This window comes from Agrilus planipennis, unplaced genomic scaffold (assembly GCF_000699045.2).
Source record: "Agrilus planipennis isolate EAB-ADULT unplaced genomic scaffold, Apla_2.0 scaffold316, whole genome shotgun sequence".
NCBI lineage: Eukaryota > Metazoa > Arthropoda > Insecta > Coleoptera > Buprestidae > Agrilus > Agrilus planipennis.
In genome coordinates, this window is record NW_020439389.1 from 189,987 (window position 1) to 216,760 (window position 26,774).

At 31.4% G+C, this 26,774-nt stretch overlaps 3 protein-coding genes across 10 annotated transcripts in view; all 3 read left to right on the forward strand.

Annotated features, from left to right (window-relative positions):
- Positions 1–65: 65 nt before the first annotated feature.
- Positions 66–7,988, forward strand: LOC108741588 (pre-mRNA-processing factor 39). Of its 3 annotated transcripts, none has more exons than XM_018476433.2 (13): positions 66–135; positions 272–310; positions 364–743; positions 999–1,316; positions 1,406–1,543; positions 1,600–1,869; positions 2,075–2,200; positions 5,371–5,645; positions 5,742–5,898; positions 5,963–6,073; positions 6,285–6,653; positions 6,900–7,366; positions 7,440–7,988. In XM_018476433.2, exons 2-13 carry the CDS (start codon positions 274–276, stop codon positions 7,690–7,692), a joined length of 2,901 nt encoding a protein of 966 aa, XP_018331935.1. In that variant the 5' UTR covers positions 66–135; positions 272–273; the 3' UTR covers positions 7,693–7,988. The 3 variants fall into 3 exon arrangements, with proteins under 3 accessions (XP_018331935.1, XP_018331936.1, XP_018331934.1); XM_018476434.2 differs by lacking the exon at positions 66–135 and having other exon boundaries at positions 142–310; positions 999–1,179; positions 1,255–1,316; XM_018476432.2 differs by lacking the exon at positions 66–135 and having other exon boundaries at positions 142–310.
- A 1,378-nt stretch (positions 7,989–9,366) lies between these two features.
- The window catches only part of LOC108741582 (clavesin-2-like), a 37,124-nt gene continuing 19,716 nt past the window's right edge, over positions 9,367–26,774 (forward strand). The window contains exons 1-6 of one of the 6 annotated variants that reach the window (XM_025978897.1): positions 9,393–9,440; positions 9,760–9,939; positions 23,337–23,513; positions 25,345–25,757; positions 26,309–26,425; positions 26,597–26,762. In XM_025978897.1, coding sequence (XP_025834682.1) covers positions 23,339–23,513; positions 25,345–25,757; positions 26,309–26,425; positions 26,597–26,762 — 871 coding nt within the window. In that variant the 5' untranslated portion in view covers positions 9,393–9,440; positions 9,760–9,939; positions 23,337–23,338. Of the gene's footprint in view, positions 9,441–9,510; positions 9,940–11,937; positions 12,218–13,421; positions 13,636–23,336; positions 23,514–25,344; positions 25,758–26,308; positions 26,426–26,596; positions 26,763–26,774 lie in introns of those variants that run through there. The other 5 variants (XM_025978899.1, XM_025978898.1, XM_025978896.1 and 2 more) reach the window with 5 other exon arrangements.
- On the forward strand, positions 16,617–18,376 carry LOC112905790 (clavesin-2-like). Its single transcript, XM_025978901.1, has 2 exons — positions 16,617–16,730; positions 16,902–18,376. The coding sequence occupies exons 1-2, from the start codon at positions 16,626–16,628 to the stop codon at positions 17,154–17,156; spliced, it is 360 nt and encodes a 119-aa protein (XP_025834686.1). The 5' UTR covers positions 16,617–16,625; the 3' UTR covers positions 17,157–18,376.

Genomic DNA, 26,774 nt, shown 5'->3' on the forward strand with positions numbered 1-26,774 from the left:
TCATTGAGATCTTCAAACACTTATGATGCACAACCTATATGTGAATCTATGAATATATTCTATAATTCTATAGTATCTTAAATTCGATTAAACAAAATGGTTTCCGTTGGTCAATAAAGCGCATAATTAAAAAGAGTAAGTTACACTCCATTTCAATATTTCACAATTAGCTGATATTTAGTGATATTTAACCGTTGCTTGTGTAGCATTTTTTAAAACACAAATTGAGTATTTTATTATTCATATCAAAGATTTTTCTAAATTTGTTAAGACATGGAAGCGGCAGAAGAAGCCGTCATTCCTGATACAGGTAATGTGAATATATTCTATACATTTAAAATTTTAATGTAGAAAACATTACAGAAGTGAGAAGAACTCGGTCAGGTAGGACTGTAAAAGCACCATCAGTAACACCAACAAAGACAAGTCGGCGTACAAAAAAGAAAGTAGTTCTGGTTGAGGTTGAGGTATCTGATGAGGAAGAAACTGATCAGGATAAAACTGAAAAAACACAAAACTCAGATTCAGACAACTTGTTGGTGGATTCATCACAAGAAGAATCACCGCCAAAAGAAAAGTCAAATAATGATATTGAAAGTGAATCAGAGACAGAAAGAAGAGATCCTAAGATAAGTCTAGCTAAAGGAAGTATAATAGACAAAAAAACAGATGTTGAAAGTGTACCTGATATTTTAGACAACAGTCTAGAAAATATTACTAATGGTGAAAAAAGTACAAATAAGGTAAAGACATTTAGCCATAAAGCTTTAAACTATATTTGTCATTTATCATGAATGATTCATCCTTTTTTTATGTTTATATTGTATTGTGTTACCTTAGTTACCTTTTGTGTTGGATAAAAATACACAATTTCATTAGTTTCAAGCATTTTTGCCTGCATTTATTTCTAAGGAGAATCAATAGGATAAAAAACCAATGCCATTTTTCATTTAGAATTGTTTTGTGTTATACTGTTATGTTACTTTGTTTCTTTGTAGATTGGTATAAGTAAATCTGACGAAATTGAAATTCTTTCAATGGAAACAAATGAGACGGAAATAATGGATAGTATAAATGTAAGAGAAGATCTTTTTGAGGATAGAGTTGAAAAATTAGAAATTTCTGAAGAATATTTTAATTCTAATATCTCTCAGCAGCTTGCTGATTTGCAGAATGAAAGTGAGTCACTAGAAGCAGTTGGAGATAACACAATGGAAGTTGATGAACATATTGATGATGATGATTATATTGTAGAGGAAGTTCAAGGGGAAAATAGTGATGATCTGGATAGTATCAGGAAAGAAAAACATAAAAGTGTAAGTAGCAAAAATAATCATGTACTGTCTTGTTATTTGTCATATAAGTGATTGTAAGAAAATAAATAAATATTTGCTTTATTTTAAAGGGGGATGATCCAGATACCGAAGTAATATCAGAAGATGAATTACCTGGTGTTCAAGTGGCCAAAGTTCCAGAAACTGAAGAAGTATCTGATGAAGAGTTGCCTGGTCCAAAACGTGCTGAGCTTCCAGCAGACACCGAAGTAAGAGTTAATAGAGTTTAATATTTATTGATTGAATAATTTAATATTTTTAACAGGTAGTATCAGAAGATGAACTACCCACAGTAAAAAAGGAGAGTACAAAACGTAAATTGGAAGAAGGTGATTATGATCCTGGCTCCCCAACTTCAGAGAATGAGGCACCAAGCAAAAAACCTGCCTTAGATACCAGTCATGAAAAAGAAAAAGAAGAAAAAACAGCAAAGCCGAAAAAATTGCCAGAATTGGATAAATATTGGAAAGCTGTTAATGATGATCCCACTGACTTTACAGGGTGGACATATTTGCTCCAATATGTTGACCAGGAGGTAAATTTTCATTGTTATTTATAGTAAAATAGCATTTTCTTATTAAAATGTAAAACTCGGATTTTTTTGTTAATAATTAATCTTAATTTAATTGACTGCATTATAATATTAAATAATTATTATTATTTAAATAATTGAGTATTAGATTTATTATTATAAGAGTATAACACACTTTTTCTAAACCTTTCGTTATCTTACAATTTAGAATGATATGGAAGCTGCACGTGAGGCTTACGACGCTTTCTTGTCCCATTATCCCTATTGTTATGGTTATTGGCGCAAATACGCCGATTACGAGAAAAGGAAAGGGAACAAAAAAAAGTGTGAAGAGGTAAGTACTGTTACATGCACGTTTTCGTCCTTTTTTTTGTATAAATTTCATACACTCACATAATAATTTTGCAATCCCACAGCTTTGCGGCCAGCTGTCTGGTTATTCGCAATATAAGACGTTTTTACCATCGGTTGACGATGTTATTCAACCAGATAATAATTATTATGCAATATATAATATAGAATTTATTATTTNAATACGTATGTAATAAAAGTAAGTTAAGCTGAATACAAACTGCCTCTATCAGATTAAAATGTGAGCGTAATAGAACGAATGATAACAATCGATGTTTAAAAACTAGTAATTATTTAAAAAAGAAAATAAAATTTGATCGGCAAGCATTTATTAATCTCAAGTTAAAAAAAAAATGGCAAAAGTAAAACTACATGAGTAGTATACATATTATGTAGATATTTCGTACTATTTTCATCGAAAGGGAGGTAGCGGTGTTTGAGAGACTTTTGGAATGCCCTATTAAGCTTTGGACTGAATGTTAAATCATTATTACATGATTTCAATACCTAGTTAATTGTTTTTAACTAATTAGTAACACAAATAACTAAATTAAAAAACTAAAAAAATTAATAGTAAAGTAAAATATCATAAGCGTAGTTAGGGGAGAGCGCGGGTGGTGTACACCCTATAAAACTCATTTTTTACCACCGAAAACATTGTTTTCATTTTTTTTATCTTAAGAAAAAGGTTTTAAAAAGCACCATATTGTAAAAAAAACAACTGCGCATTGTTCATGATACATAATAATGGTTGTTTTAATTATTTTCTAATGTGGCAAAATATGGGCTTTGAAAATTAAATTTTTAAACATATTGGGCTTTTGGTTATTATTTTTTCGCGTAACCGTTGCATAACTCAGAGGAAGGCAATAATAAATTTTATGAATCGCAATTGTTTGATTAAAACTAATCATTATTCATGCGGTTAGTTTTAATGAGCAAAGCTGAAGAGGCATTAGGTACGCCATTATTTAGAGTTAATTAAATTCCTAAAATACTTCTTCTTTGGTTCGAAAATATAATAAATTGGCGCAAATACGCCGATTACGAGAAAAGGAAAGGGAACAAAAAAAAGGGGGAAGGGGCTGTTACAGTTACATGCACGTTTTCGTCCTTTTTTTTGTATAAATTTCATACACTCACATAATAATTTTGCAATCCCACAGCTTTGCGGCCAGCTGTCTGGTTATTCGCAATATAAGACGTTTTTACCATCGGTTGACGATGTTATTCAACCAGATAATAATTATTATGCAATATATAATATAGAATTTATTATTTTCATACCTATTACTATTACTGCTATTTTGACTATTTCTACTGCTACTACTACTACTATAAGTTTTTTGTATTGTGTTATGTTCAAATATTTATTTCATGATGTTCTTGTTGATGATGAATTATGTTGTTGTGTTGTGAATAATAAGAATGATTTAAATTGTAATACGTATTATCGAAAGCGAAAAAGAAAAATGGTTATAAAGGTTTCGGCGAATTCTCGAACAAACTGCCATTTGGGTCGGAGCTAAAGTGCCCTGCGCTGGAAACTTTTACAACTTTCATGTAAGGGTTTCAATAATAGTACATACATACATAATAATAAAATAATACATTTTTTAAGATTAAGTTTGTAAATAAATCTTACCCACAGTGGGCTGTTTATTCTGCATCCTAGCTCTTAACCGCCTTCCAGGACTGGTAGATCTAGACAGCCGACGTTTCGTTGTGTTCGACGTATTTTCTGCATCATCACTTAAACTAGAGCGTTCGCTTACTCCCGAATCACACGTTTCGTACTCGCCTTCACTTGAGTCGTAACTCGAACTCAACGTTGGTTCGTCCATGGCCAGACTGAACGTGTCCAGGTCGTTTCCGGCTGGTTCTGGTGGGCACAACTGTTTCAACTCTTCGTGTAACTGGTCCATGAAATTACGCAAGAACTCTTGGGTATCATGCTGATGATAACCGCGGAACATTGCATATACGTTCCGGATACCATATAGAATGCCTGAAATTAAATGTATTNAGTAGATAGTTCTGAATAAAATTAGTTGATAAATTTCTTCATGATTGCCTAAACTGTGGTCTAATGTGTGGTGTGATAAATTCTACAGATCATTAGGAGAGGGAATCAAATTATGAGGAACATGGTTATTAATTCAGTGAGATGCAGCAGGATTTTCCATCAAAAAAGTTTTGCACTTGGGATATTTTAAAATCGAGGAAGTTGTTGCATATTTTAATTTGAAGCACTAAAAATTTTGGAAAGTAGGATAGACTACTAATAGCACAAAGTTCGTCCGGTAAACAAGGATTAGATTGCAGATTGAATAAGAAGATTAATGTTTCCAGTTTTTTTGATTTACTGGGAAATACTATGGCTTTATGATTTTCCAATTGAAGCAGTAAAAATTTTGGAACAGGATAGTCTGTCAATAGCACAAAATGCTTTCAAGACGCAAGGATTAGATTGCAATTGAATAAGAAGAGAAAAGTTGAATTAATGTTTTCCGTTATTTTGATTTACTGGGAAACACTTTGGCTTTAGGACTTTCCAATTGAAGCACTAAACAGTTTTGATCATGGGACAAACTACCAACAGCATACAGTGCTTCCAAGAAGTAAGGATTAAATTGCAGACAGAATAAGAAGAAAAAAGTTGAATTAATGTTTCCACTTCTACTGATTCACCGGGAAATACTTTGGCTTTCTTATTTTTCATTTCAGGTTAACATCTGTTGAAGTTACTTGCATGCTAGGTTAATCTGGAAAAGACCAGCGACGTTTTTTCTTCTCGTATAGGAAAAATAGAAAAAAAATCGCTTTAGAAGTGTTTTATATTTTATTGTTTGATAGTGGTGATAGAATTTATTTTGAAACATTGTAGATAATAAGGTTGGATTGCAATATTTTAATAGTGACAGTACAATATTAACTTTTAAAGATAATAATTTAATTTGAAATCTGTTGTTTTTTCAAAAAAGAATAACTGTTTTAGAAGTTTTTGTAGTATCGTCCATTATTGCGACTGGAGATCATTTTAATGAAAAAGAAAACCGTAAATGATGTTTTGAGGTTTATTTTACCTTAACACGTCGACCTATGGCACTTTGTGACCGTAGATTTTATGTATTTTGTTTTTATGGTACGAAGGTGTTGGAGCGCGGTTTGAAAGCCATTCCTTTGTCAGTTGACCTGTGGATCCACTACTTGACCTACGTCCGGTCCGCGCGGGCTGATGACGAGGAATTTGTTAGATCGCAGTATGAGAGGGCACTGTCCGCATGCGGACTTGAGTTTCGCTCGGACCGTTTATGGGATAGCTACATCAAATGGGAGACGGAAGGCAAGCGGCTTCAGAACGTCACGGCCATCTACGATCGTCTCCTCGCTACACCCACCCAGGGATACACAACACATTTTGACAAGTTTGTATCTGTTACCTTCTTTTATTGTTATGTTTACTTTGTAAATTTTGTTTTATACAATTCACCATTCGTTATGGTAATTTATTTTTCCTTCAGTTTCCAAGAACACATTGCATCGCATTCTCCAAATAAAGTATTGGAGGTAGATGAATTTTTGGCGCTTCGCAAAGAGGTCAAGCATATGCTTAAGCACGAGACTAAGACCGAAACGGATACTGATGCTCCACCTGGTGACGATTCTTCCAGCGATGTTGTAAGTGTGGAAAAGTGGATCGGTTGCTTTTAAAATATTTTGTATTTTTTTTCTGTTGTATTAGAGTTCAGAGGAAGAGAATAAAGCAATTAGGGAGAGAATAGTATCGATTAGACGAAAGATACACAAGAATACAGTTAATGCTGTAACATCTCGCTGGAACTATGAAGAAGGGGTAAGTTTCTAAAATTTTTAATGCCTTTTTTTATTTAATTTTTTATATGATGCTATTTTTGCATTTGACCACACTGTCTCGTTTTGATAGTGTAGTTCTGAGTTAATGAAGACATTGCAAGGGCCATCTGATAAACTAACTTTAAAACGCTTTAATTTTACTGTTCTCTTATTCATTAAATTAAAGTAATTATATGTTATTCTCTTCCTAGATAAAACGTCCCTATTTTCATGTCAAACCTCTTGAAAGGTGTCAGTTGAAGAACTGGCAAGATTATCTCGATTTTGAGATACAACAAGGCGATCAAACAAGAATAATTATTTTGTTTGAAAGGTGTTTAATTGCCTGTGCTTTGTATGAGGAGTTTTGGCTCAAGTATGTGCACTATTTGGAGGGTCTTAAAGACCCTGCATTGCAGCCTAAGATAAAGGATGTTTACGAACGCGCTTGTACAATACATCATTTGAAAAAGCCTAACTTACATCTTCAGTGGGCTATTTTTGAAGAGTCACTGCAGAATTTTGCTCGTGCAGCAGAGATATTAGTCAACTTGGAAAAATCTGTACCCAATTTGCTGCAGGTAATATTTATATATCTATGCCAGAAATATTTTACCTAAAAGATCTACAATTCGTTTTAAGAAATAAAATAAACAAAATATCTTAATTTAATAAATTGATAAATAAAACAATATTAATCAGTGAATCATCTATAATAGATATTCTGGTTTACTTATCAATTTATAAAAAACCATGTTTTACAAGTGTCCCAAAGACATTTTAAATGTTATATCTTAATTTAGTTGATGGTTTTTTTTTATTCACAGGTTGCTTATAGACGTATAAATTTAGAACGACGTCGTGGTGATTATGACAAGTGTTGTCAACTGTATGAACACTACATAAGCAATTCAAAAAACAAAACAATTTCAACTAATTTAGCCATCAAGTATGCCCGTTTCTGCCTAAAGATTTTGAAGAATGCGGAAAAGGCAGTAGAAATATTAAACGCTGCTCTAGCTAAAGATTCGAATAACCCACGATTGTATCTTCAGTTGATTGACATTCACCTTCAGAAGGACGATATCGACGAGGCTGAGGTGCTTTCCCTGGTAGATTCTTTTTTGACTAAGGAAGGTGGAGATCTTGAGCAGAAGGTTATGTTTGCTCAGAGAAAGCTAGAATTCCTGGAAGATTTTGGTTCGGATATTCAGGCGGTGCAGAAGGCGTACGAAGAGTATCAAAAATATGTCAAACAGAGTAAGGAAAACAAGAAAAAGGAAGCTACAAAAGTGTAAGTGTCATTGAATTAGCTGTATATTATATTTGAATCACTCAACATAATGATCTTGTTGTTTCTGTTTTAGTGAAAGTACTGTTAGTAAGAAAGACAAGAATCCGTCTCAGACGTCTTCTCAGTCAAATTCGTACGGGAATTATGGTAGTTACGGAACGTCAGGATCGGGATCGTACAATCAATACTCTGGATCTCAGGGGCAGTATAACTACTCCCAGTATGGCCAGGGTGACCAATATCAATATCAAAATTGGCAGTATCCTCAAGGTGGTTACGGTGGTTATAACCAGTGGGGAGGTTACGGGGGCGGTTATGGTTACTGATGCCCCCGTTATTAATATTAAAAGTGTACAACCTATTTTCAAAATTGGCAGTGAGTGAATATGATATTTTGGCTAGTTTGACTGTTGTTAAGGATGAATTCAGTTACGAAGGGTTATGTATAGTTGAAGACTGTAGGGTGCCACTGGAAACTGCAATGAACAATTTTTATTATCTGACTACAAAGAATAAAAACGTTCTATAATAAGGTACAAAAAGATAAAAACTTCGTGTATATCCCTGTAGTTAATGGGTTATCTTTTGTGGTTGCTTTTAACTTTAAGACAATTGTAAAAACGAAAAATCACCCTTTATTAAGGCGTTAGTGTGTATGGAAAAGTTATTTTTATTTTTTCTTTAGTTTAAAATAATAAAATTGCATTTAAAAACCAGTTAAAAGCTTTTCCTATTTCTAATTTTATGCTAAATTTTGGAATTAGAATTATATACCAAGTGTTGTGGAACATAGTTAATTAGATATATTCAGTTTTAGGATGCTATGCAGATTTTGGAAGTTAGTGCGTCTTAATTAACAACAATTTACAGTAATTTGTATATTTACTTACAGAAAATAAAAGAATTCATAACAATTGTGTTTCTTTATGTGTAATTATATACTTTGCCTAGAAATACAGATCAATTATATTCATATGAAATAAATAATTATTGAAAACAGTTTTGGTAAGTGTTATTTGTGTTGCCAATCCATTTTCAAAAAACCATGTTATGTCGGAACAAGTACTAAAGGATTAAAAGAATTGTTTTGAGTTTTAATTAAAATTTCTAGAAGAAAAAAAAATTAAATGCTCTATGCGTATATTTAATATATACCGGTAGATGTCAGAGTAAGTACTTTTTTGGGAATTATATTTTGTGAATTTGCTTATACAGTGCAAGAATTGTAAATAGGATTTCGCATCATCCTGCTGAAAAACGAATACAGAAAACTGGAATCATCAAAAATAGTAAAGATTAATGCAGCTTTCTGCAAAGGAAACTACTTGTAACCCTATACATGTAATAGCCTGCAGCCTGTAGGAGGATAAAAATTGAAAATATATTGAAAAATAGGATGTAAAGATGTAAAGATTAGTGAAAATGTATACATTGATGACTTATTTTTGAAAGTTATAATGTTAAAACAACTGATGATAATTTCTTAATTTTTATTTTAAGTACTTAATTGTAAATAATTTTTTTAATATAATTGCTATAGACGCATGAGGGTTGAAAAATAGGCTGTAAAACTGTAAAGTTTAGTGACAGCTTATTAATTGACCAATTTTTTAATTTTTTAAACTTACAGTGCTGAAAGCAATTGATGATAATTTCTTAATTATTACTATGCTAAAGTTCAAACTTTTAGGTACCTAATTGTAATTAATTTTTTAATATAATTGAGTACTTGTTAGATTTCTTTTCTTTTTTAAAGAAAAAAGGATCATGAATGCACACGACTAATTTATTTCAACTTTATCTCAATTTTTGCTCTCTTGTTCGCTTTTATTTAGATAATCCTTATTTTTTCATTATATAAAGTACTGTTTGTCTATTGTTAACACAAATTGAATAAATTATAATGAAAATGTATTTCTAGTGATAATCGGTATCTACGAGTTGTCCTTGATACTATACAACATTATGGGCGTCTTCGCACTGAATTCTTTACAGATCTTATCACAGTTGTTTTTGCCCTTTTCTTTAGGAAGCTAGTGAGTTGATAATATCCTCGGATTTTTGCTTTCTCGATGTATGTTGAATGTATTTTTCTGTCTGTTTGAATATTTATTTGCTTATTTAGCAAATTATCGAGTTCTTAATGATTTTTTAACGATCTAATGTAATTTTTTTCTCTTAAGATTAGTTTTTTTTTTAATAATTACAAATCGTTAAAATGGACTTCTTTTATCGTAAATCTCTTTCTGTTAATGTGAGACGACTTCGTTATTCTGATATTTATAATCAGATATTTATCAATTGTTCCGTGTGCTGGTGATGTTGTGATAATTTTTGCGCGGATATTAATTTAAGCTCATATAAGCATGAACTGATGCTCTATTTATTTTTAGTAAAGATAAATTAATGCGCGTCGGGCACAAACATGGTCTAATTGTTACTGTTAAAATAACTAATATTAATAAATAATAAATGATGATAACGGTGTGCTAAAGCAAGTTTACGACTTTTGGAATTAGAAGAAACGCTATAAAAATCAAAATAATTAACTACGTACAACCCAAAGTAAGTAGGTAAGTTAATTGGAGTGGAAATACGTATGTAATAAAAGTAAGTTAAGCTGAATACAAACTGCCTCTATCAGATTAAAATGTGAGCGTAATAGAACGAATGATAACAATCGATGTTTAAAAACTAGTAATTATTTAAAAAAGAAAATAAAATTTGATCGGCAAGCATTTATTAATCTCAAGTTAAAAAAAAAATGGCAAAAGTAAAACTACATGAGTAGTATACATATTATGTAGATATTTCGTACTATTTTCATCGAAAGGGAGGTAGCGGTGTTTGAGAGACTTTTGGAATGCCCTATTAAGCTTTGGACTGAATGTTAAATCATCCTTACATGATTTCAATACCTAGTTAATTGTTTTTAACTAATTAGTAACACAAATAACTAAATTAAAAAACTAAAAAAATTAATAGTAAAGTAAAATATCATAAGCGTAGTTAGGGGAGAGCGCGGGTGGTGTACACCCTATAAAACTCATTTTTTACCATCGAAAATATTGTTTTCATTTTTTTTATCTTAAGAAAAAGGTTTTAAAAAGCACCATATTGTAAAAAAAACAACTGCGCATTGTTCATGATACATAATAATGGTTGTTTTAATTATTTTCTAATGTGGCAAAATATGGGCTTTGAAAATTAAATTTTTAAACATATTGGGCTTTTGGTTATTATTTTTTCGCGTAACCGTTGCATAACTCAGAGGAAGGCAATAATAAATTTTATGAATCGCAATTGTTTGATTAAAACTAATCATTATTCATGCGGTTAGTTTTAATGAGCAAAGCTGAAGAGGCATTAGGTACGCCATTATTTAGAGTTAATTAAATTCCTAAAATACTTCTTCTTTGGTTCGAAAATATAATAAGTCTGCATTGTCTCTTTTATGATGGTAACTATAGCCGACATTTTGAAAGACTGTTTTCGAAAACGTTTAAAAATAATAAAAGTAAGGTTTGGTTTTTACAGAATGATGAGATACTCGATAAAAAACTTACTTACTTTCTCAAAAATTTAATAATTAATTTGTTTTGTGAGGGAGTATTACGTAAAAAGGCTTTTTTTCACTGTTGTTGATAAAGGGAACGGAGGGGACTTTTTATAAATCTTAAGTAATATAACGGATTACAAAATACAGAAAATGTTAATATTCACAAGTATCATATTGATTATAAATGACAAAATATCACTGGTCATTAGTCATTACGAATAGGGGTGGTTCTGGAATGGACAACAGTCCGAATTTTTCGAATAAGTTTCGCATTCGAGTGAAATTTAAAATTTTACAGAACAATAATCTTCACTCTTAGGTGGACTTCCACGTGATAAAAAAGAAAATTTTGATGTATTGACTGGTGTGACCAATTTGTGTCCTTGCTATTTTTCAGTGACACGTATTAGGTACATGTATGAATTATTTTTCTTTGGCTCTAATGAAACCCTTCTCAAAAGCCGAAACAAAAGATTTGAATGCTTCAAAGAAACTATTATTTGAAAAAGTGACATTGAAAGAAACTGAATTTTGAGTGAACCAGATTTATGAAAGAGAAAAGCGAGTCAATAAAGTCCGTGGACAATAAACGACTTCTAGTTTTGATTTTTTTAATTCGTTAAATAATTCAGATTTTTAAATTTTAATTTTAATATTTAATTTGCAAAGATTCTTACGTCTTATTATTTGAGGAGGATTTACGTTTTTCTTTTTTCGCTTATATAGGGGCCTAAAATAATTGAATGTATGATTGTATAATGCCTGTGAACGTCCCTTGATGCACTTTTATGATATAGGTACCAAGGTACCGTCGCTGAAATCACCATTTCAGATTTAGTGGAGCAGACAGTTATTTTCGAGGAATAATTTCACAAAAGAAAAACAAAAAATTTTGCAACTATCTAAATAATTTGAAGATACAATAGTATTAGTGAGTAAAAACGTGCTTTTTGATGAAATCGAAATAACTTTCTAAAAGCTGTTGGTGCAAGCATTAGCGGCGCCAAATTCAGAATCCGAGTACTCACGATTATTCACATACATACTAATATAGGTACATAACTTGTTGGTACCCACCATGTAGGTATAACAGCAACTCATTATAGGTACCAACTGCTTATAGCTGCGTATAATGTATGTATTTCACCGGTACTTGTTTAATTCTCCTCTTTCTTCGGACCGAAAGTAGGTTGGGAGAAAGTATCTTTTTAAAATGAAGAGCACATTTGGTTTAGTTCAGCAATTGCAGCTGTGCTGTGTGGTTTGTTAACGGTCATTGAAGAAAATTTAGGGTGAGTGTGTATTTGTTTGCAAAGTGGACCCCTATTTAATGTGTGCCGTCCGTATTTTCGTAGTTGTGACTCGTTTCTTTTCGAATGGTCGAAAACGTTTTCTTTTTGTAACAGGCTTTTGAACAACTTTCTTTTTATTAAAATCTTTTAAGAGTTCTGGCAAACATGCAAAACAGCTAACCCATTTTAAATTTGTTCTTATTCGTTTTGATTTTACTTTTCAATGCTTAGAACTTCTTAAAGTAAAAGAAATATAGGAAAGAAGGGATGCTTTTTCTTATAAAAATAAAATAGTATTTGCTTTTTATCACTTACGAGTCTTTGACTGGCCATGAAAAAGCTTAGAGTATGTGAAATTGTGAATAGCGCAACTAGGTCAAATGGGAATTAACTAATAGTACCTACAATATAAGGTGTAAATGTATACAACATACTTCCAACAAATTTCTACATGTACTTGCATCTACAATCTAGAGTTTATATACATACGTCTGTGTTCGTAGATATAAATAATGTATTAAAAGTTTATAACAATAACTTATATAGGTAGTTTTGCACATAATAAATGTTTATTATATCTATTCGAGGCTTTTTCGTTGTTCGCAGTATAACTCATGTTAATTTAATGACTGACCTTTGTTGTAGTAGTATTTTTTTAAAGTTTTTGCGTATAATATAATAGTATATTGATGTTGATGAGTTCCGGTTTACACGGTTTAGTTATTAATAAAAAAATCTCTGCAGTTGTTTTGCAACTTTTGAGTTTTTATTACTATTGATATGGAGTTTTAACAAGTATCGTTGACAACTGTTTTCGAACTTTTTAAATTATATCAGTTGTTTAATTAACAATGAATGTTTTCATCGTAAGGTTCATGTAAAAGAGATGATTTTTTTTTAATGTTATTTGTCAGCTATTTGTTGGATGAATGCAAACAGCTTTCTAGAAGTAATTAATAAAACGTTTACCTTTTCACTACATAGGCCTGACCTAATGATCTGTAATATTTTATGCTTTATGGTTGCGAGTGTAAGTACCATTTAGGTACCAATAACAATTGTAACAAATAAATTTCTTACATGGTATGTATGAAACCAATTAGATAATCTTGAGCAAAAGGGGCTTTTTAAATTAAGGTACATTCAGTCTCACGAAAATTCATCGTTTGCGATTTTCAGTGTACGCAACTGTACCTGTTGGCATTCAATATTTAGTCGTTGATTCTAGATTACCATAATTATTACATTCCCGATCCAAAACGATGAGTTGCGTGATTAATCTACAGATTTATCATATTAATGATCAATTGTGTCCGAACAATATTAATTACGGTTTACCATCAAACCACTGCATTATGCCAGTATTCGATTCAACTAATCATTGTAGTGTTTACCTCTAGTTCTAATAATGTCTGCAGGTAAGTTAAAATAGAAGAACGAGATAAAAAAGACAAACTTTTTTTAAAATCATCACAAATGCTCGCCACTTTTTATGATCATTTTCATATTTGAAAGTTTTAGCTTTCTTATCTAATTAGTTTAATGATATTGCAAGTTACTTTTACGTTTCTAATTAAAAAAAATCACTGAAAGTTGTTGAATTGATCAGTGTGTTTTGCAAAATTTCATACAATCTATTTTTGGTCATAATTGATCTCATTATGACTTCGGTATGTTATGGTGTATGTTGAATTAAATTTTGTGCCTTGATTACTTTTTTTTGTACTTGGTGCCAAGTAAAATGTTCGGTTCGTCATCCGGTAAACGTTATGTAGGTCATTGCTAAGGTTCCTACAAGAACGACCAAAGTAATAACACGGAGAAAGTTGCGAGAGGTACGTGAAGAAAGTGAAAGGTCCAAACTCGTCGACTGACTGACGACCGTCGAAAAGCTCGTTTAGGTGCACGATATTTTCTGTTTTGGATGTTTCCGCTTTCCGTTTGGACCCGGTCACGCCGGCCGTGCTCTTTTTGGACAGTAGTTTATCTTTATACAATGGGAATCGTTTTAGAGAAATTGTGATTGTGCACATTCTTTGTTTTCAGCGTGGTACCAGTCACGTGTTTTTTTTTATATCACGAAAACTACTTAATTATAATTTTCAGTGCTGTCTTTGGAGGGGGAGGGCGCTCATAGACAAATGGGCCTTGTTTTCGTAACATATTTCTTTTTAATTTTAAGAAAATTCAAATAATACTGGAACAGTAAAGGGACAGGCATTATTATCATCCGCCATTTTGGGCCCAGCCAGTAGAAATGATAGTCCAGACTCATTTGGATTTAGAAGTGTCCTCAATTATTGAAATAAAAATTGAACAATAACTATTTCTCTTTATTTTAAGGTGTATTTTTACTTCATTTTTTCATAATTGTTTGATATAGGTGATATAACGTGGGCTGTCGAGGACCATAGCTAGATTGTCAGGAATTGCCCAAAATGGTGGATGATAATACTTATGAACTTGGTGCCTTAATAGTATTGGCTCCTAAACGCTGTATCATTGGATCTATAATAGTATAATTGTAATTGTGTGTTTTGATAAGCAATAGCTGAATGAGGCCCTTTCTTCAAATTTTAGATATGGGCTTCGCTTTACCTAAAGCCGCTACCGATAATTTTAATATTAAATCTGAATGTCTAGGTGCAGCATGGTTACTTGATAGGGGCCGTCTATAAAATACCAGAGATGTGATTTATTTGAAATACTTGCAATTAAAATGCAAATACAAAATAAAAAATACCTATTTTTATTTTGCATTTAAACACATTTTAGAGAAAAGCATTTTGTATTTTATTTGAAATACTATTCCAAAAGTATTTTCTATTTGTAAAATGCAAAATACAATTTTGCCGTTAAAAGTTTTGCTAGTATCATCCATAAAAAATTATATAAAATGAATAAAAGTTGCTCACATTGGCCATTGAACTGAACAGAGCCCAAAAAATTATAAACTCCTCGGAAATGGATAATCTAAAATATTGGATCGATATTGTTTTCCAGGTTAAATGTCATGGTCCATGGAATTTTAAAGTTCCAAATTGATATCAGTACTTGCCAAATCACCACTTATCGTATCTTTAACAAGAAACTACGAAATTCTATGAATTACGACAAAACAGCCCCCAAAACAATATCGAATTGTTGTGTAAAACTAAAAACTAGAAGATATTGTGGTGTGCTAATAAATGCCTATAATCCCAAATTCTTAGAAAATGATTCTTATTACAATGTGTAAAAGATCAGAAACAAAACGGAGTTGTAAATATTTTGATATAAAATGATACGTATTTTGCATTTAGCATTTAAAATTCAAAAGGGAAATCTATATTGTATTTGACATTTGAAATAACAGAACAAACAAGTATTTTATGCATTTTGTATTTAAGTACTTTTAAAAACCATTTTGTACATCTCTATAAAATACGTTACTCAAAAATTCATCTTTTTGGACACCTACTTCCTTCTCACATTTTTAGCGGCCCCCTGGCAAAAGCTAACCCCTCCCCTATAAACGATTTCGTGTGATTAAAAATAGCAATGAGAATAAGTTTCTATCGTAATGAAAGATTTTAAGAAATGTTAAGTTAGGGAAAAAATTAAAATAAAATTGATGAACTGCGAACTTCACATCTCCTTAGACTCCTCTACCCCTTACTTTATCTCGTCACACTAAGCAATACCCCTCCTTCCTCTTGATTTGCGAATGTATTTGAGTTGAGTTTTATTTTTGGTTGTAAATGATTATGATATGAAAACCTACAAGAAATTCTGAAATAGAGTAATGAAACATGGATTATACGATAAAAATATCCTTGTGCCGTATGGCTAAAGAATTAGCTGCAGGAAATACTTATCTGACATTGACGTTAACGTGTAGGTAATAGTTTGGTTATTTAGTTTTCGCAATTTGTACCTATGCTTTTAAAATTAAAGCGTGTCAATATTATTTACGGAGACATAAAACTTTCACCGATAAAGTCATAAAAACTTTATTTTATTGGTCTGCTTTAACGTGATAACGGTGTGTTCCTTTTCTTTGCTTTTTTCACTTTCAATTACATACGTATAGGGATATATTTGTAAGCAAACAACTTTAGTACGATATGCCGTTAATCTACAAGCAGTTGGTCATAGTCTGATAATTCTCCAGTTCAACCGTTTACCATTTGTTCGGTTTTTTCTGATAAATGGTTTGTCTTTCATAAGTTTCTTCCCTCCACGTCTTCTTAATACTTGAACTTATATTCTGACAACGTCTAATCCAAAAAGGATTTCGTGAGTGAATTGTAGATAAAGATTACATGACAACAAAACTAAAATCCTGTAAAATTCTCCGTTGACATCCTCATCATAAGGTCGTCAGTCCTAAGACTGNAATTTTATTATTTTACAGAATTCCTCCCCTATGAGACATAAAGCTAATCATTTTATAAACATGTCACCTGCCGCCGCTAAACTTATAGAATTTGGATTAACTTTTCTAAATGATAAATTAAGAAATAGAACTTTTGTAAGTATCTTTACAGAGTAATGTTTTCTTTTTAATTTGTGATTTATCAATATGCCGTACCTTTAAAGTATGACAAAGTGAAGTGGTGTACTTTCATTTTCTACGATAACTTTTAATTTGTGTGGTACATTTGTCTCACGGTGAGGGTTATATTACGAATAAAAATTTTAGATAAATCCGTCTTTAGACGCCTTACATGAGAAAATCGACCCGAAAATTCTTCCTAAAGAATATGGTGGTGTAGTTCCTTTGAGCGAACTCACGGAAAAATTGAAAACCTTACTAAAAGAAAGGCGAGAACAAGTGTTATCGTTAGACGACATGTATATTGAAATAGATGAAAGAGAATGCAAACTGGTATCGGAGATGAACGAAGAGTTAGGGGTGGGTTTGGAAGGAAGTTTTAAGAAGCTTACCGTTGATTAATCATATCTAGTCCATTTCTTTTGATTTTCATTATATTATGTGACCTCGAACTCGAATACTAATAATAGATACTAAAAAGAATAAAAATCCATGATAATCATCACTTGATCTGAATTATTAAACCACTGCTGAACTTTTTGATTTATTAACTACGATTTTTATGATTTCGTTTACTTTGCATGATGTCTATCTAACACTATCTACACTTTATTTCCTAGAAATATTTGACTGTTACCAAATTGAAAATTTATTATTTATTTCTTTTTTCATTTTATTTCTGTCTCCTTTACTTATCACTGAATATAACTTGATTTCGATATTCTGTGACACTTTTTTCTAAATTTCTTTATCTTACTTTGTTTCGTACTTTCCGGATCGAAAGAGTAATCGGGTCTTTGCAATCAAATTTTAAGTCCCGGACCATTCCCGAAAATGGTCCCGAAATGGAAATATGTAATATTTCTTCTACAAAAAATTTTTATTAAAAAAGATAACGCTTTATGGAAACCAAGTATTTTTACGTGATAGTAATAGTAATTACATTCATTATCAAAAAAATATGAAATGTTAAACAATAAGACCTAATGCCGACAAATTCTTTCGGGACTATTTATGGAACCCATTTTTGGACAAAATCCAGGGACAATTTCGAGATCAAATACCGCAACTGGAAACCTTATTTTTTACTCCGTAACTTTCAATTTATTTTGTGGTGATATGAATAATATTGATGATACTATTGTGATAATTTTATAGTTGAAACTTTTTCTCTCTTTCTTGTACTTCTATTCTGTCATCTCTCACAACTTTTCGTCGATATAGTTTTTTGTAATAGCATTATTTTTTAAGATATATATTGAAAAATAGGCATTTGTTGGTGCGGAAGTAGATATGTATAAAACACGTCGATATGTAATAATAATAAAGTTAATGCTAAATATTAAGAACTTAAACGTACCTTCTTTCTTAAAAAAATTACAATATGCAAAAAATATTGTATGATGGTAAATTATTGATACTTGTTAATGATAATTAGTTACTACTGTAATTTTTAATATTTTTGTTAAAAACAATTTTGGTATAATATTTTATAGTTAAATGTCAAGGTGGTTTTATGTTACCGTTTGTTGTATAGTTTATATCGTATATAATATATATACAAAATGTATAATGCATACGCAACACTTAATTACAAATAAAGTAATAAAAGTAAGATTTTGCATGGTTAGTTAATGTTTTGTTTTTCATAATTAAAAATTTTGGTTATTGTTATTCGTTACGAAAATTTTTATAAAATAAACTACTGTATATGTTTTATTTTCTTTTTATTTCTTCAATAAAGTCCACAAATACACATGCAATAAATAATTTAAACAAATTTTACTACCATGTGCCTGTACATATAAAAATGAAAAATTACATACATGAGTATAAGAACGATTACGAACCAACAAAGTACATTACAAGAAATTTTTATTCGATTTAGGTGGAAAACCAGACCTCTAACCAAAGGGGGAGATACCGAGGGGTGCTTCAGTTGGCTTTTTCAACGTGTGTTATTAATTAGTAAATATGTTAAAAATAGACTTGTTTCATATTTCATAAACTCAAAACGTTTGAATCCAATATCAAACATTTTCATAAATCTTTAGACAAACACAATATTACTGAAAAATTGATTCCACTGCATCAATCTGCCACAGGTCTGATTAATTAGCGTTCGTTACGCAGTTGGAGATATTATTTGTTATATGCCAGAAAACCATGGAAATAGACACCTCTGTGCTTTATCGAGTCATTTTTAACTCACTTATGTGCTCGTGAACAGTTAATTTAGAAATTCCAAAATTGTATAATATGTTTGAAACAAGGTGTACACCCACGCGTGCAAAATATACCCAGCGAACTTGGTGAAAAAGGGAAAGTTAGAAGACGCTATGGATGTCGACAAGGAAATTGAGATAGGGTTGTAGGGCATTTTCGGAGACTTGAAGAGGTATTCAGAGATCAATTAGAAGTAGATCTAGAAATTCTGGGAAACGTTACTGTTGTATTCTTTTCTTGTTCTTTAAATAATGTTGTTTTAGGTAAGGTACCTTAGAATTAATAAAGTAACGCATTTTTCGCTGAAATTTGAAAATCAACTTTCTGAAAAAATATCGGTATCTATAAGCAATTATTTCGCACAAAAATATCAATAACGCTATGACATGCGCCATTATTAAAGCCAATAGTGGCAATTTAAAATGTTGCGCCGTAAAAGTTGTCTCCTTTTTATTTGTAGTTTCGTTTTGTTTCATCTTTTTAAACATGATCGTGTCGGATATGATTTTGAACGAAATTCCGCTTTGCTCTAAAAAGCGTAGCAACTGGGACATTTTATTTCGCAGTAGAAAATTTTCTTTAGTAAGAATAACAGAGTAATAAGTGATCTCCGGAGTTTTAAAACAGTACAGAGACGATCCGTAAGGCTCATTATTTAACTTGTATTTAATGTGAGTTTCTCCGGCTAGGACTGCAGAGTTTCTGTAATTTATAACTCTCTGCAAACACCAGTCTATATTTTCAGTAAAAAATGCATTTTTTTTTAAATAGACCGCACTCGGCGAATCGTCTTTATAATATGTACGTTCGCCTGTCGTAATTAAGAGGTCTAATTTATGATTCAACATTTCTTCAATTGTTCCAATTTGATGTTCATTTGTTTTTCGGAGAATAATAACTGTTAAAAGTGACTCGTAGACTGCGAGTCTAAAAAAGCTGTATATCATCCACACACTCAGCAATAGTCTTACGGTGGAAATTCTTGATTTAAATCTTGTAGAAACGCCCAAATTGATTCTATAAATAGCCATAAAAATATCATCCAATTTTCTTGTATCACATTCATCTCGAGAATGATATCCAACAATTTTATAAATAACAAATGAAAATATGATCAGAGCGATTAAAGATGGAACCGATAAGTTCGATGTCTCCCGTACGCGACTGGTAAGCGATTTCTTCCCTGATGGTGCAATGCACCAACTAACTTTATCGTAATGGGCATAAAAAATTATCGAATTAAGAATGGTTCTGTCATGAACAACGGCGAAGAAATTTCCTATGGCTACATCCGTTTTATCTTCTAGAAGGAGTTTCACAGCCCCGAAACCGGTACCATTTTCGTAAGCAAAGCCCCAGGTTTCTGCTCTTCGATAAATTGGAGTCAAATTAGCTAAATCCGTGATCATATTGAATTGACGCGCTTCAAAACCATTTTTAACTTTTATAGGACCCTTTCGATGTACGTATTTTGGCTCAATGATAACGTGGGGCTTATAATCCATCGCACTAACTCGAACTGGGCAACCATTAAATTTATTGGGAATATTATTATTGAACCAGGATTTATCTTTTTGATATTTACCTTCAGAGCAAGAGTCGACTTTTTTAATAGATGCTAATTTATTGGAATAACAACTTCCTTCATCGAAGGGGAACCAATTAAAAATGTCATACGTCTCATCGGTTGTGCCATTGACATCTGTTGAGGGCAATATAAGGGCGCTATAAAGTAATTGCTCTTTTATTATTATATTTCCTATAATCCTCAAAGTTTCCTTCCTGGTTAGACAAATTCCAGCAACAACTACGAAATTAGCTTCGTAATGTAATATTACATGAGCTTTAAGAAACTTTATGATATTTGCAAATTTTTCACAGTCGTCACCAATCATTATAACGTAATTTGAAATAGCTCTTTTGTAAAAATATTTTACATTAGTTGTATGCCATTTGCTGATATCTTTCGTGTTGATTACTGTGAACGAAAAGTTCCTCATTTGTAATATGGTAGTAATGATGTCGTCATGAGGGGAGGCTAATTCTGACGCTTTTTCTTCAAACAAAAGTACTAAACTCTGATTTTCACTTATCTGTTTGCCAATGCCGTTAACAAGGCAATACTTTAGAGATGTATTACTCCTTAACTTACGATTAGTAAGTACACAAATTACTGTTGTACAAAAAAATGATGCAACTAATATTCGTAAAATGCCCATTGTTATTAACCGAACGAAATCTAGGACGTAAAATGAAAAAAAGTCGAAAAATTTGCTTTTATATCCGTAAAGACAATGAGAATTTACTACTAAATGAAATTGCTTTTTAATCAATGTTTTAATAATTTATAATANTTACGACAAAACAGCCCCCAAAACAATATCGAATTGTTGTGTAAAACTAAAAACTAGAAGATATTGTGGTGTGCTAATAAATGCCTATAATCCCAAATTCTTAGAAAATGATTCTTATTACAATGTGTAAAAGATCAGAAACAAAACGGAGTTGTAAATATTTTGATATAAAATGATACGTATTTTGCATTTAGCATTTAAAATTCAAAAGGGAAATCTATATTGTATTTGACATTTGAAATAACAGAACAAACAAGTATTTTATGCATTTTGTATTTAAGTACTTTTAAAAACCATTTTGTACATCTCTATAAAATACGTTACTCAAAAATTCATCTTTTTGGACACCTACTTCCTTCTCACATTTTTAGCGGCCCCCTGGCAAAAGCTAACCCCTCCCCTATAAACGATTTCGTGTGATTAAAAATAGCAATGAGAATAAGTTTCTATCGTAATGAAAGATTTTAAGAAATGTTAAGTTAGGGAAAAAATTAAAATAAAATTGATGAACTGCGAACTTCACATCTCCTTAGACTCCTCTACCCCTTACTTTATCTCGTCACACTAAGCAATACCCCTCCTTCCTCTTGATTTGCGAATGTATTTGAGTTGAGTTTTATTTTTGGTTGTAAATGATTATGATATGAAAACCTACAAGAAATTCTGAAATAGAGTAATGAAACATGGATTATACGATAAAAATATCCTTGTGCCGTATGGCTAAAGAATTAGCTGCAGGAAATACTTATCTGACATTGACGTTAACGTGTAGGTAATAGTTTGGTTATTTAGTTTTCGCAATTTGTACCTATGCTTTTAAAATTAAAGCGTGTCAATATTATTTACGGAGACATAAAACTTTCACCGATAAAGTCATAAAAACTTTATTTTATTGGTCTGCTTTAACGTGATAACGGTGTGTTCCTTTTCTTTGCTTTTTTCACTTTCAATTACATACGTATAGGGATATATTTGTAAGCAAACAACTTTAGTACGATATGCCGTTAATCTACAAGCAGTTGGTCATAGTCTGATAATTCTCCAGTTCAACCGTTTACCATTTGTTCGGTTTTTTCTGATAAATGGTTTGTCTTTCATAAGTTTCTTCCCTCCACGTCTTCTTAATACTTGAACTTATATTCTGACAACGTCTAATCCAAAAAGGATTTCGTGAGTGAATTGTAGATAAAGATTACATGACAACAAAACTAAAATCCTGTAAAATTCTCCGTTGACATCCTCATCATAAGGTCGTCAGTCCTAAGACTGATTGGACACGCATTTCCACTCTTACCTATCCTGAGTTAGTTTGGTGTGTTTTTCTTGGGATATCAGAGTGCCATACCGATCCTCGCGATCTCTGCCACCCTGAGTTCTGAAAGATTTGCTGCCCTGTTTCAGGGACTTGTCTTAATCTGGTTTCCCTTTAAGAACTCCTCCATTATGGTTGAACCTATAGTCCGGCTCCCTAAATCATTGAAACTCGCAAGCCGATCCACCCACTCTAGTTTGTACAAGAGTTTCATCAAGGTTCAAGTCTCGTCGGATCGGAAAAAATGTGGAACGCTTCACAATTTTTTTTGTTGACTTCCTACTAGGGTTCAGAAAGTAGACACTCAATACCTATGATGAGAATTTAGTTAACAGAAAATAATATAAAACTGAAGAAAGCTATCGTAACAAGAGAAAAAACAAAATGAATCTTTCCATTGCATTGTGTTATTTGCATATTTCGAATTTGCAATAGTGTATTGCAAAATAGAAACGCTAAAAACTCTTTTGTGTCTACGTTTGTACCTAAGCCTCTTATCAAAACTTCAGTTATTCAAAATTGCTCAATTAAATTCTATAAGTTGCAATACAACGAGTATAAACGATAAATAATGTACAATTACGCGATTTTTATCGGCAACTTTTAGAAATCATTAGATCGAAACATGTTTACAAACGTTTCATTTATTATGTGCCCGTAGTTTTCATTGTTTTTCTTTTCTGTGTTTAGAAATGGGCTTGGGAGGCCAGGACTGCGTTGCGAACGAGAATGGAATCCCGTTGCCTGAAGAGGTCCGCAAAGCAGCTCTGGAAGAATTGAGAGAAGATGAAAATATTAAACAACAATCACTCGATCAGATGAAAGAATGGATTAATAAACATCCCAACATTAAAAGATGTCGAACAGGTAAATTTATGATCAGTTTTCTCAATTTTAATTTTAGGTTTCGATTAAAATTCTGCATTTGCATTTTTATTTGAGTTTTATTTTCTTGAGCACACCAATATTGAGTCTTCTATTTTTAAAAGATGCGTGGGACTTGAGGTGGTTGAATCTAAACAATAATAGTCTTTAACTTTATAGTATAGAGTGCATCTTTATAAAAAAGATTGTAATTTGACTTTAATTAATTTGCCAATTGTAATGGTATTCCTAATGTTTGATGTCTAAATTTAGCATTGATGAAAAGAACTAGAGAAATATATTCATTAGATTACTTCAGCGATATTCCTTAATTCTGGATATAAAGAATATGAGAATAAGACATACCGAAGGTTCTGTGTTATTCCCTCATTTCATGGAAGAAAATGCAGCATTTTTTCATTCTTGGGTGCATGATAAAGATACTATTCTTCCCATGCTACATAATATAGGTAACTTTTCTATAATAAGGTACCGTGTGACAGAGATGCAAAATCAATAAAAAATTACTTACACAATGTTCTAAATACATGTACCTGCAGCATACTGGAAATTATTAGGATATATTTCTGTTTTTGTTAACATCTTTAATATTCTTGATTTAGTAATAAAAACTCCAAATTATGATATTAAGGTGTATATGACTTTCAATAGGTACAATAATTATAATGATTCTAAACCATCCATTATGCTAGATTGTAATCTTTCAAACTGGTAATTTTATGGTGAACAATGAATAATTCAGAATTCAAACTGAAATAAAATTATATAAGTACATTCCGTTTCCTTTTATTTTTATGTTTTATTTAAGTTTTCGGAAATGATTAGTTTGCTGATAACCATCTCTTCACAATTTTTTATTATGGTTAATGATGATTTATAAAGGCTGTGGTGTCACGAAAAAAAAAAGTAAACAGCCTAACTAAGTATCATTTAACCCAAATATACCTGAATATTGTAAATGTGCGTATGCGATCTGTGAATAATATTTACAGTTAATATCAATTATATGACGGTCGATAATTTCTAACGTCGATCAATAATTACTTACGCATCTTCTAAAGATCAACAATACCTATACCCATTGCCTAGGTATTCAGTAATGAATGCAAATACATTGATTTACAACAATAAATTTTGAGATTAGAAAGATTTTTGATAACAATAAACTAAAATAAATGAAAATGCAGGAGAGTTTTAATAAAACTGTCCACTGACTATATATTTAGTTATATGATCAAAATACTTTTACTATACGCATTTTCTGTAGTTTTAATCACAAACCAAAGTTTTCCAAAACAGAAAAAGGAATATTACTTACTTAATGCACTTTTTTGAGTAAAATAAATTGACGTAGATTTTTGAGTTGTTTGTTTTTTCAATAGAAATTATAACTGACTAATAATCGTAAGGATTTTAAAAGAAAACAATTTTATAATTTGTTGCGTAGGTATAGTTTCAATAATAACTGATAAAGACAGCTGTAATTTATCCTGCTGCTAACTATATAAAAAAATCATCGAGAGTATGTAATTTTAATAGATTTATCCTCACTGCAATATTTGTGTACGGATTAGTTGCAAAAGTGACCTTAAAGTACTAAAACAACTCAAATTTTACCATGCTTTGTGGCTCTTGTGAATTGGGAAATGTGTTTTAAATTTTTTTGAAATAGTGTCTTGCTTTGGAAAAACTTGCAAATAAACATACTGTACAGGGTGAGACGTGTCGGGAAGTCTAATAATGTTTTTTATCTGGTATTGGTATTCTCCATTGCGACAGAAACAATGAAAATCTGAAAATAATTCATTTTCAGATAACAAATTTCTTCTCCGATTTCTTCGAACTAAAAAATTTAGTGTTCCACTTGCTTGCGAAATGTTAGAACGTTATTTGATAATAAGACAGCTTTATCCGGACTGGTTTAAAAACTTAGACTACGAAGATAAAGACTTAAAAGAAATAATAGATAATGGATACATTGTTCCCTTGGTCGATAGAATCGATGGAAAGCTGGTCATTTTTAGTGCAGCTGATAAATTCGACCCCTATAAGTATACAGCGGCGCATATGATCAGGGTGCATAGTTTAGTTAGCGAGGCACTTATGGATGATGAACTTAATCAAATTTACGGATACGTTTATATTAATGACGTAGCTGGATTCCAAATGGGACACATTTCTTTATGGTCTTTGAAGGATGTTAGAAATATCTTCCATTGCGTTCAGGTCAGTAGAAAAAGCTTTGCGGAGAGTGGATTCAATGAAATTTAATTAGTTCTACTGTTAAATAGATTTTGGTGGAAAGCAAGGGGTCGAGGGTAAATCTAGGTAGTTTGGAATTTTCACAGTAATTTACAAAAAATATTGTATAATAGTAACTATCCATGTAATCATACGTAAACTATTCCAAATTGAATGATGCTTTTCACATTTCTTCTTCTGCAAAGCTTTAAATCGTACAAAAATTAAAATCATCGAGAAATCTATGGTTAAAATTGTACGTTACCAAATTCCTTGATAAACGTTTTCGAAAAAATTAAAAATAAAACAGTTATAGGATTTTGAAACTTTTACCTGAAAAGCATTAATTTCTTGCGACTTGTACTAAACAGACATTTTTACTTTTTATTCACAAAAATTCTGTAGAATTCGATTTCTTACCAAAAAGAACAAGACTAGAATCACGTATCTGAAGCGCAGGACTGTCCTTTTCTATCTCCATTTGCAGCACAACAATCTGCAGCGGAATATTCTTAAATAATTTTATTATTTTACAGAATTCCTCCCCTATGAGACATAAAGCTAATCATTTTATAAACATGTCACCTGCCGCCGCTAAACTTATAGAATTTGGATTAACTTTTCTAAATGATAAATTAAGAAATAGAACTTTTGTAAGTATCTTTACAGAGTAATGTTTTCTTTTTAATTTGTGATTTATCAATATGCCGTACCTTTAAAGTATGACAAAGTGAAGTGGTGTACTTTCATTTTCTACGATAACTTTTAATTTGTGTGGTACATTTGTCTCACGGTGAGGGTTATATTACGAATAAAAATTTTAGATAAATCCGTCTTTAGACGCCTTACATGAGAAAATCGACCCGAAAATTCTTCCTAAAGAATATGGTGGTGTAGTTCCTTTGAGCGAACTCACGGAAAAATTGAAAACCTTACTAAAAGAAAGGCGAGAACAAGTGTTATCGTTAGACGACATGTATATTGAAATAGATGAAAGAGAAT

Bases quoted from the DNA above. Each gene is read 5' to 3' on its own strand.
- LOC112905790 (XM_025978901.1), top strand. From the start codon at position 16,626: ATGAGACATAAAGCTAATCATTTTATAAACATGTCACCTGCCGCCGCT. The intron at 16,731-16,901 runs GTAAGTATCTTT...TAAAAATTTTAG, and splicing joins AATTAAGAAATAGAACTTTT to ATAAATCCGTCTTTAGACGC.
- LOC108741588 (XM_018476433.2), top strand. From the start codon at position 274: ATGGAAGCGGCAGAAGAAGCCGTCATTCCTGATACAG. The intron at 5,646-5,741 runs GTTTGTATCTGT...TTTTTCCTTCAG, and splicing joins TACACAACACATTTTGACAA to TTTCCAAGAACACATTGCAT. The intron at 7,367-7,439 runs GTAAGTGTCATT...TTTCTGTTTTAG, and splicing joins AAAAAGGAAGCTACAAAAGT to TGAAAGTACTGTTAGTAAGA.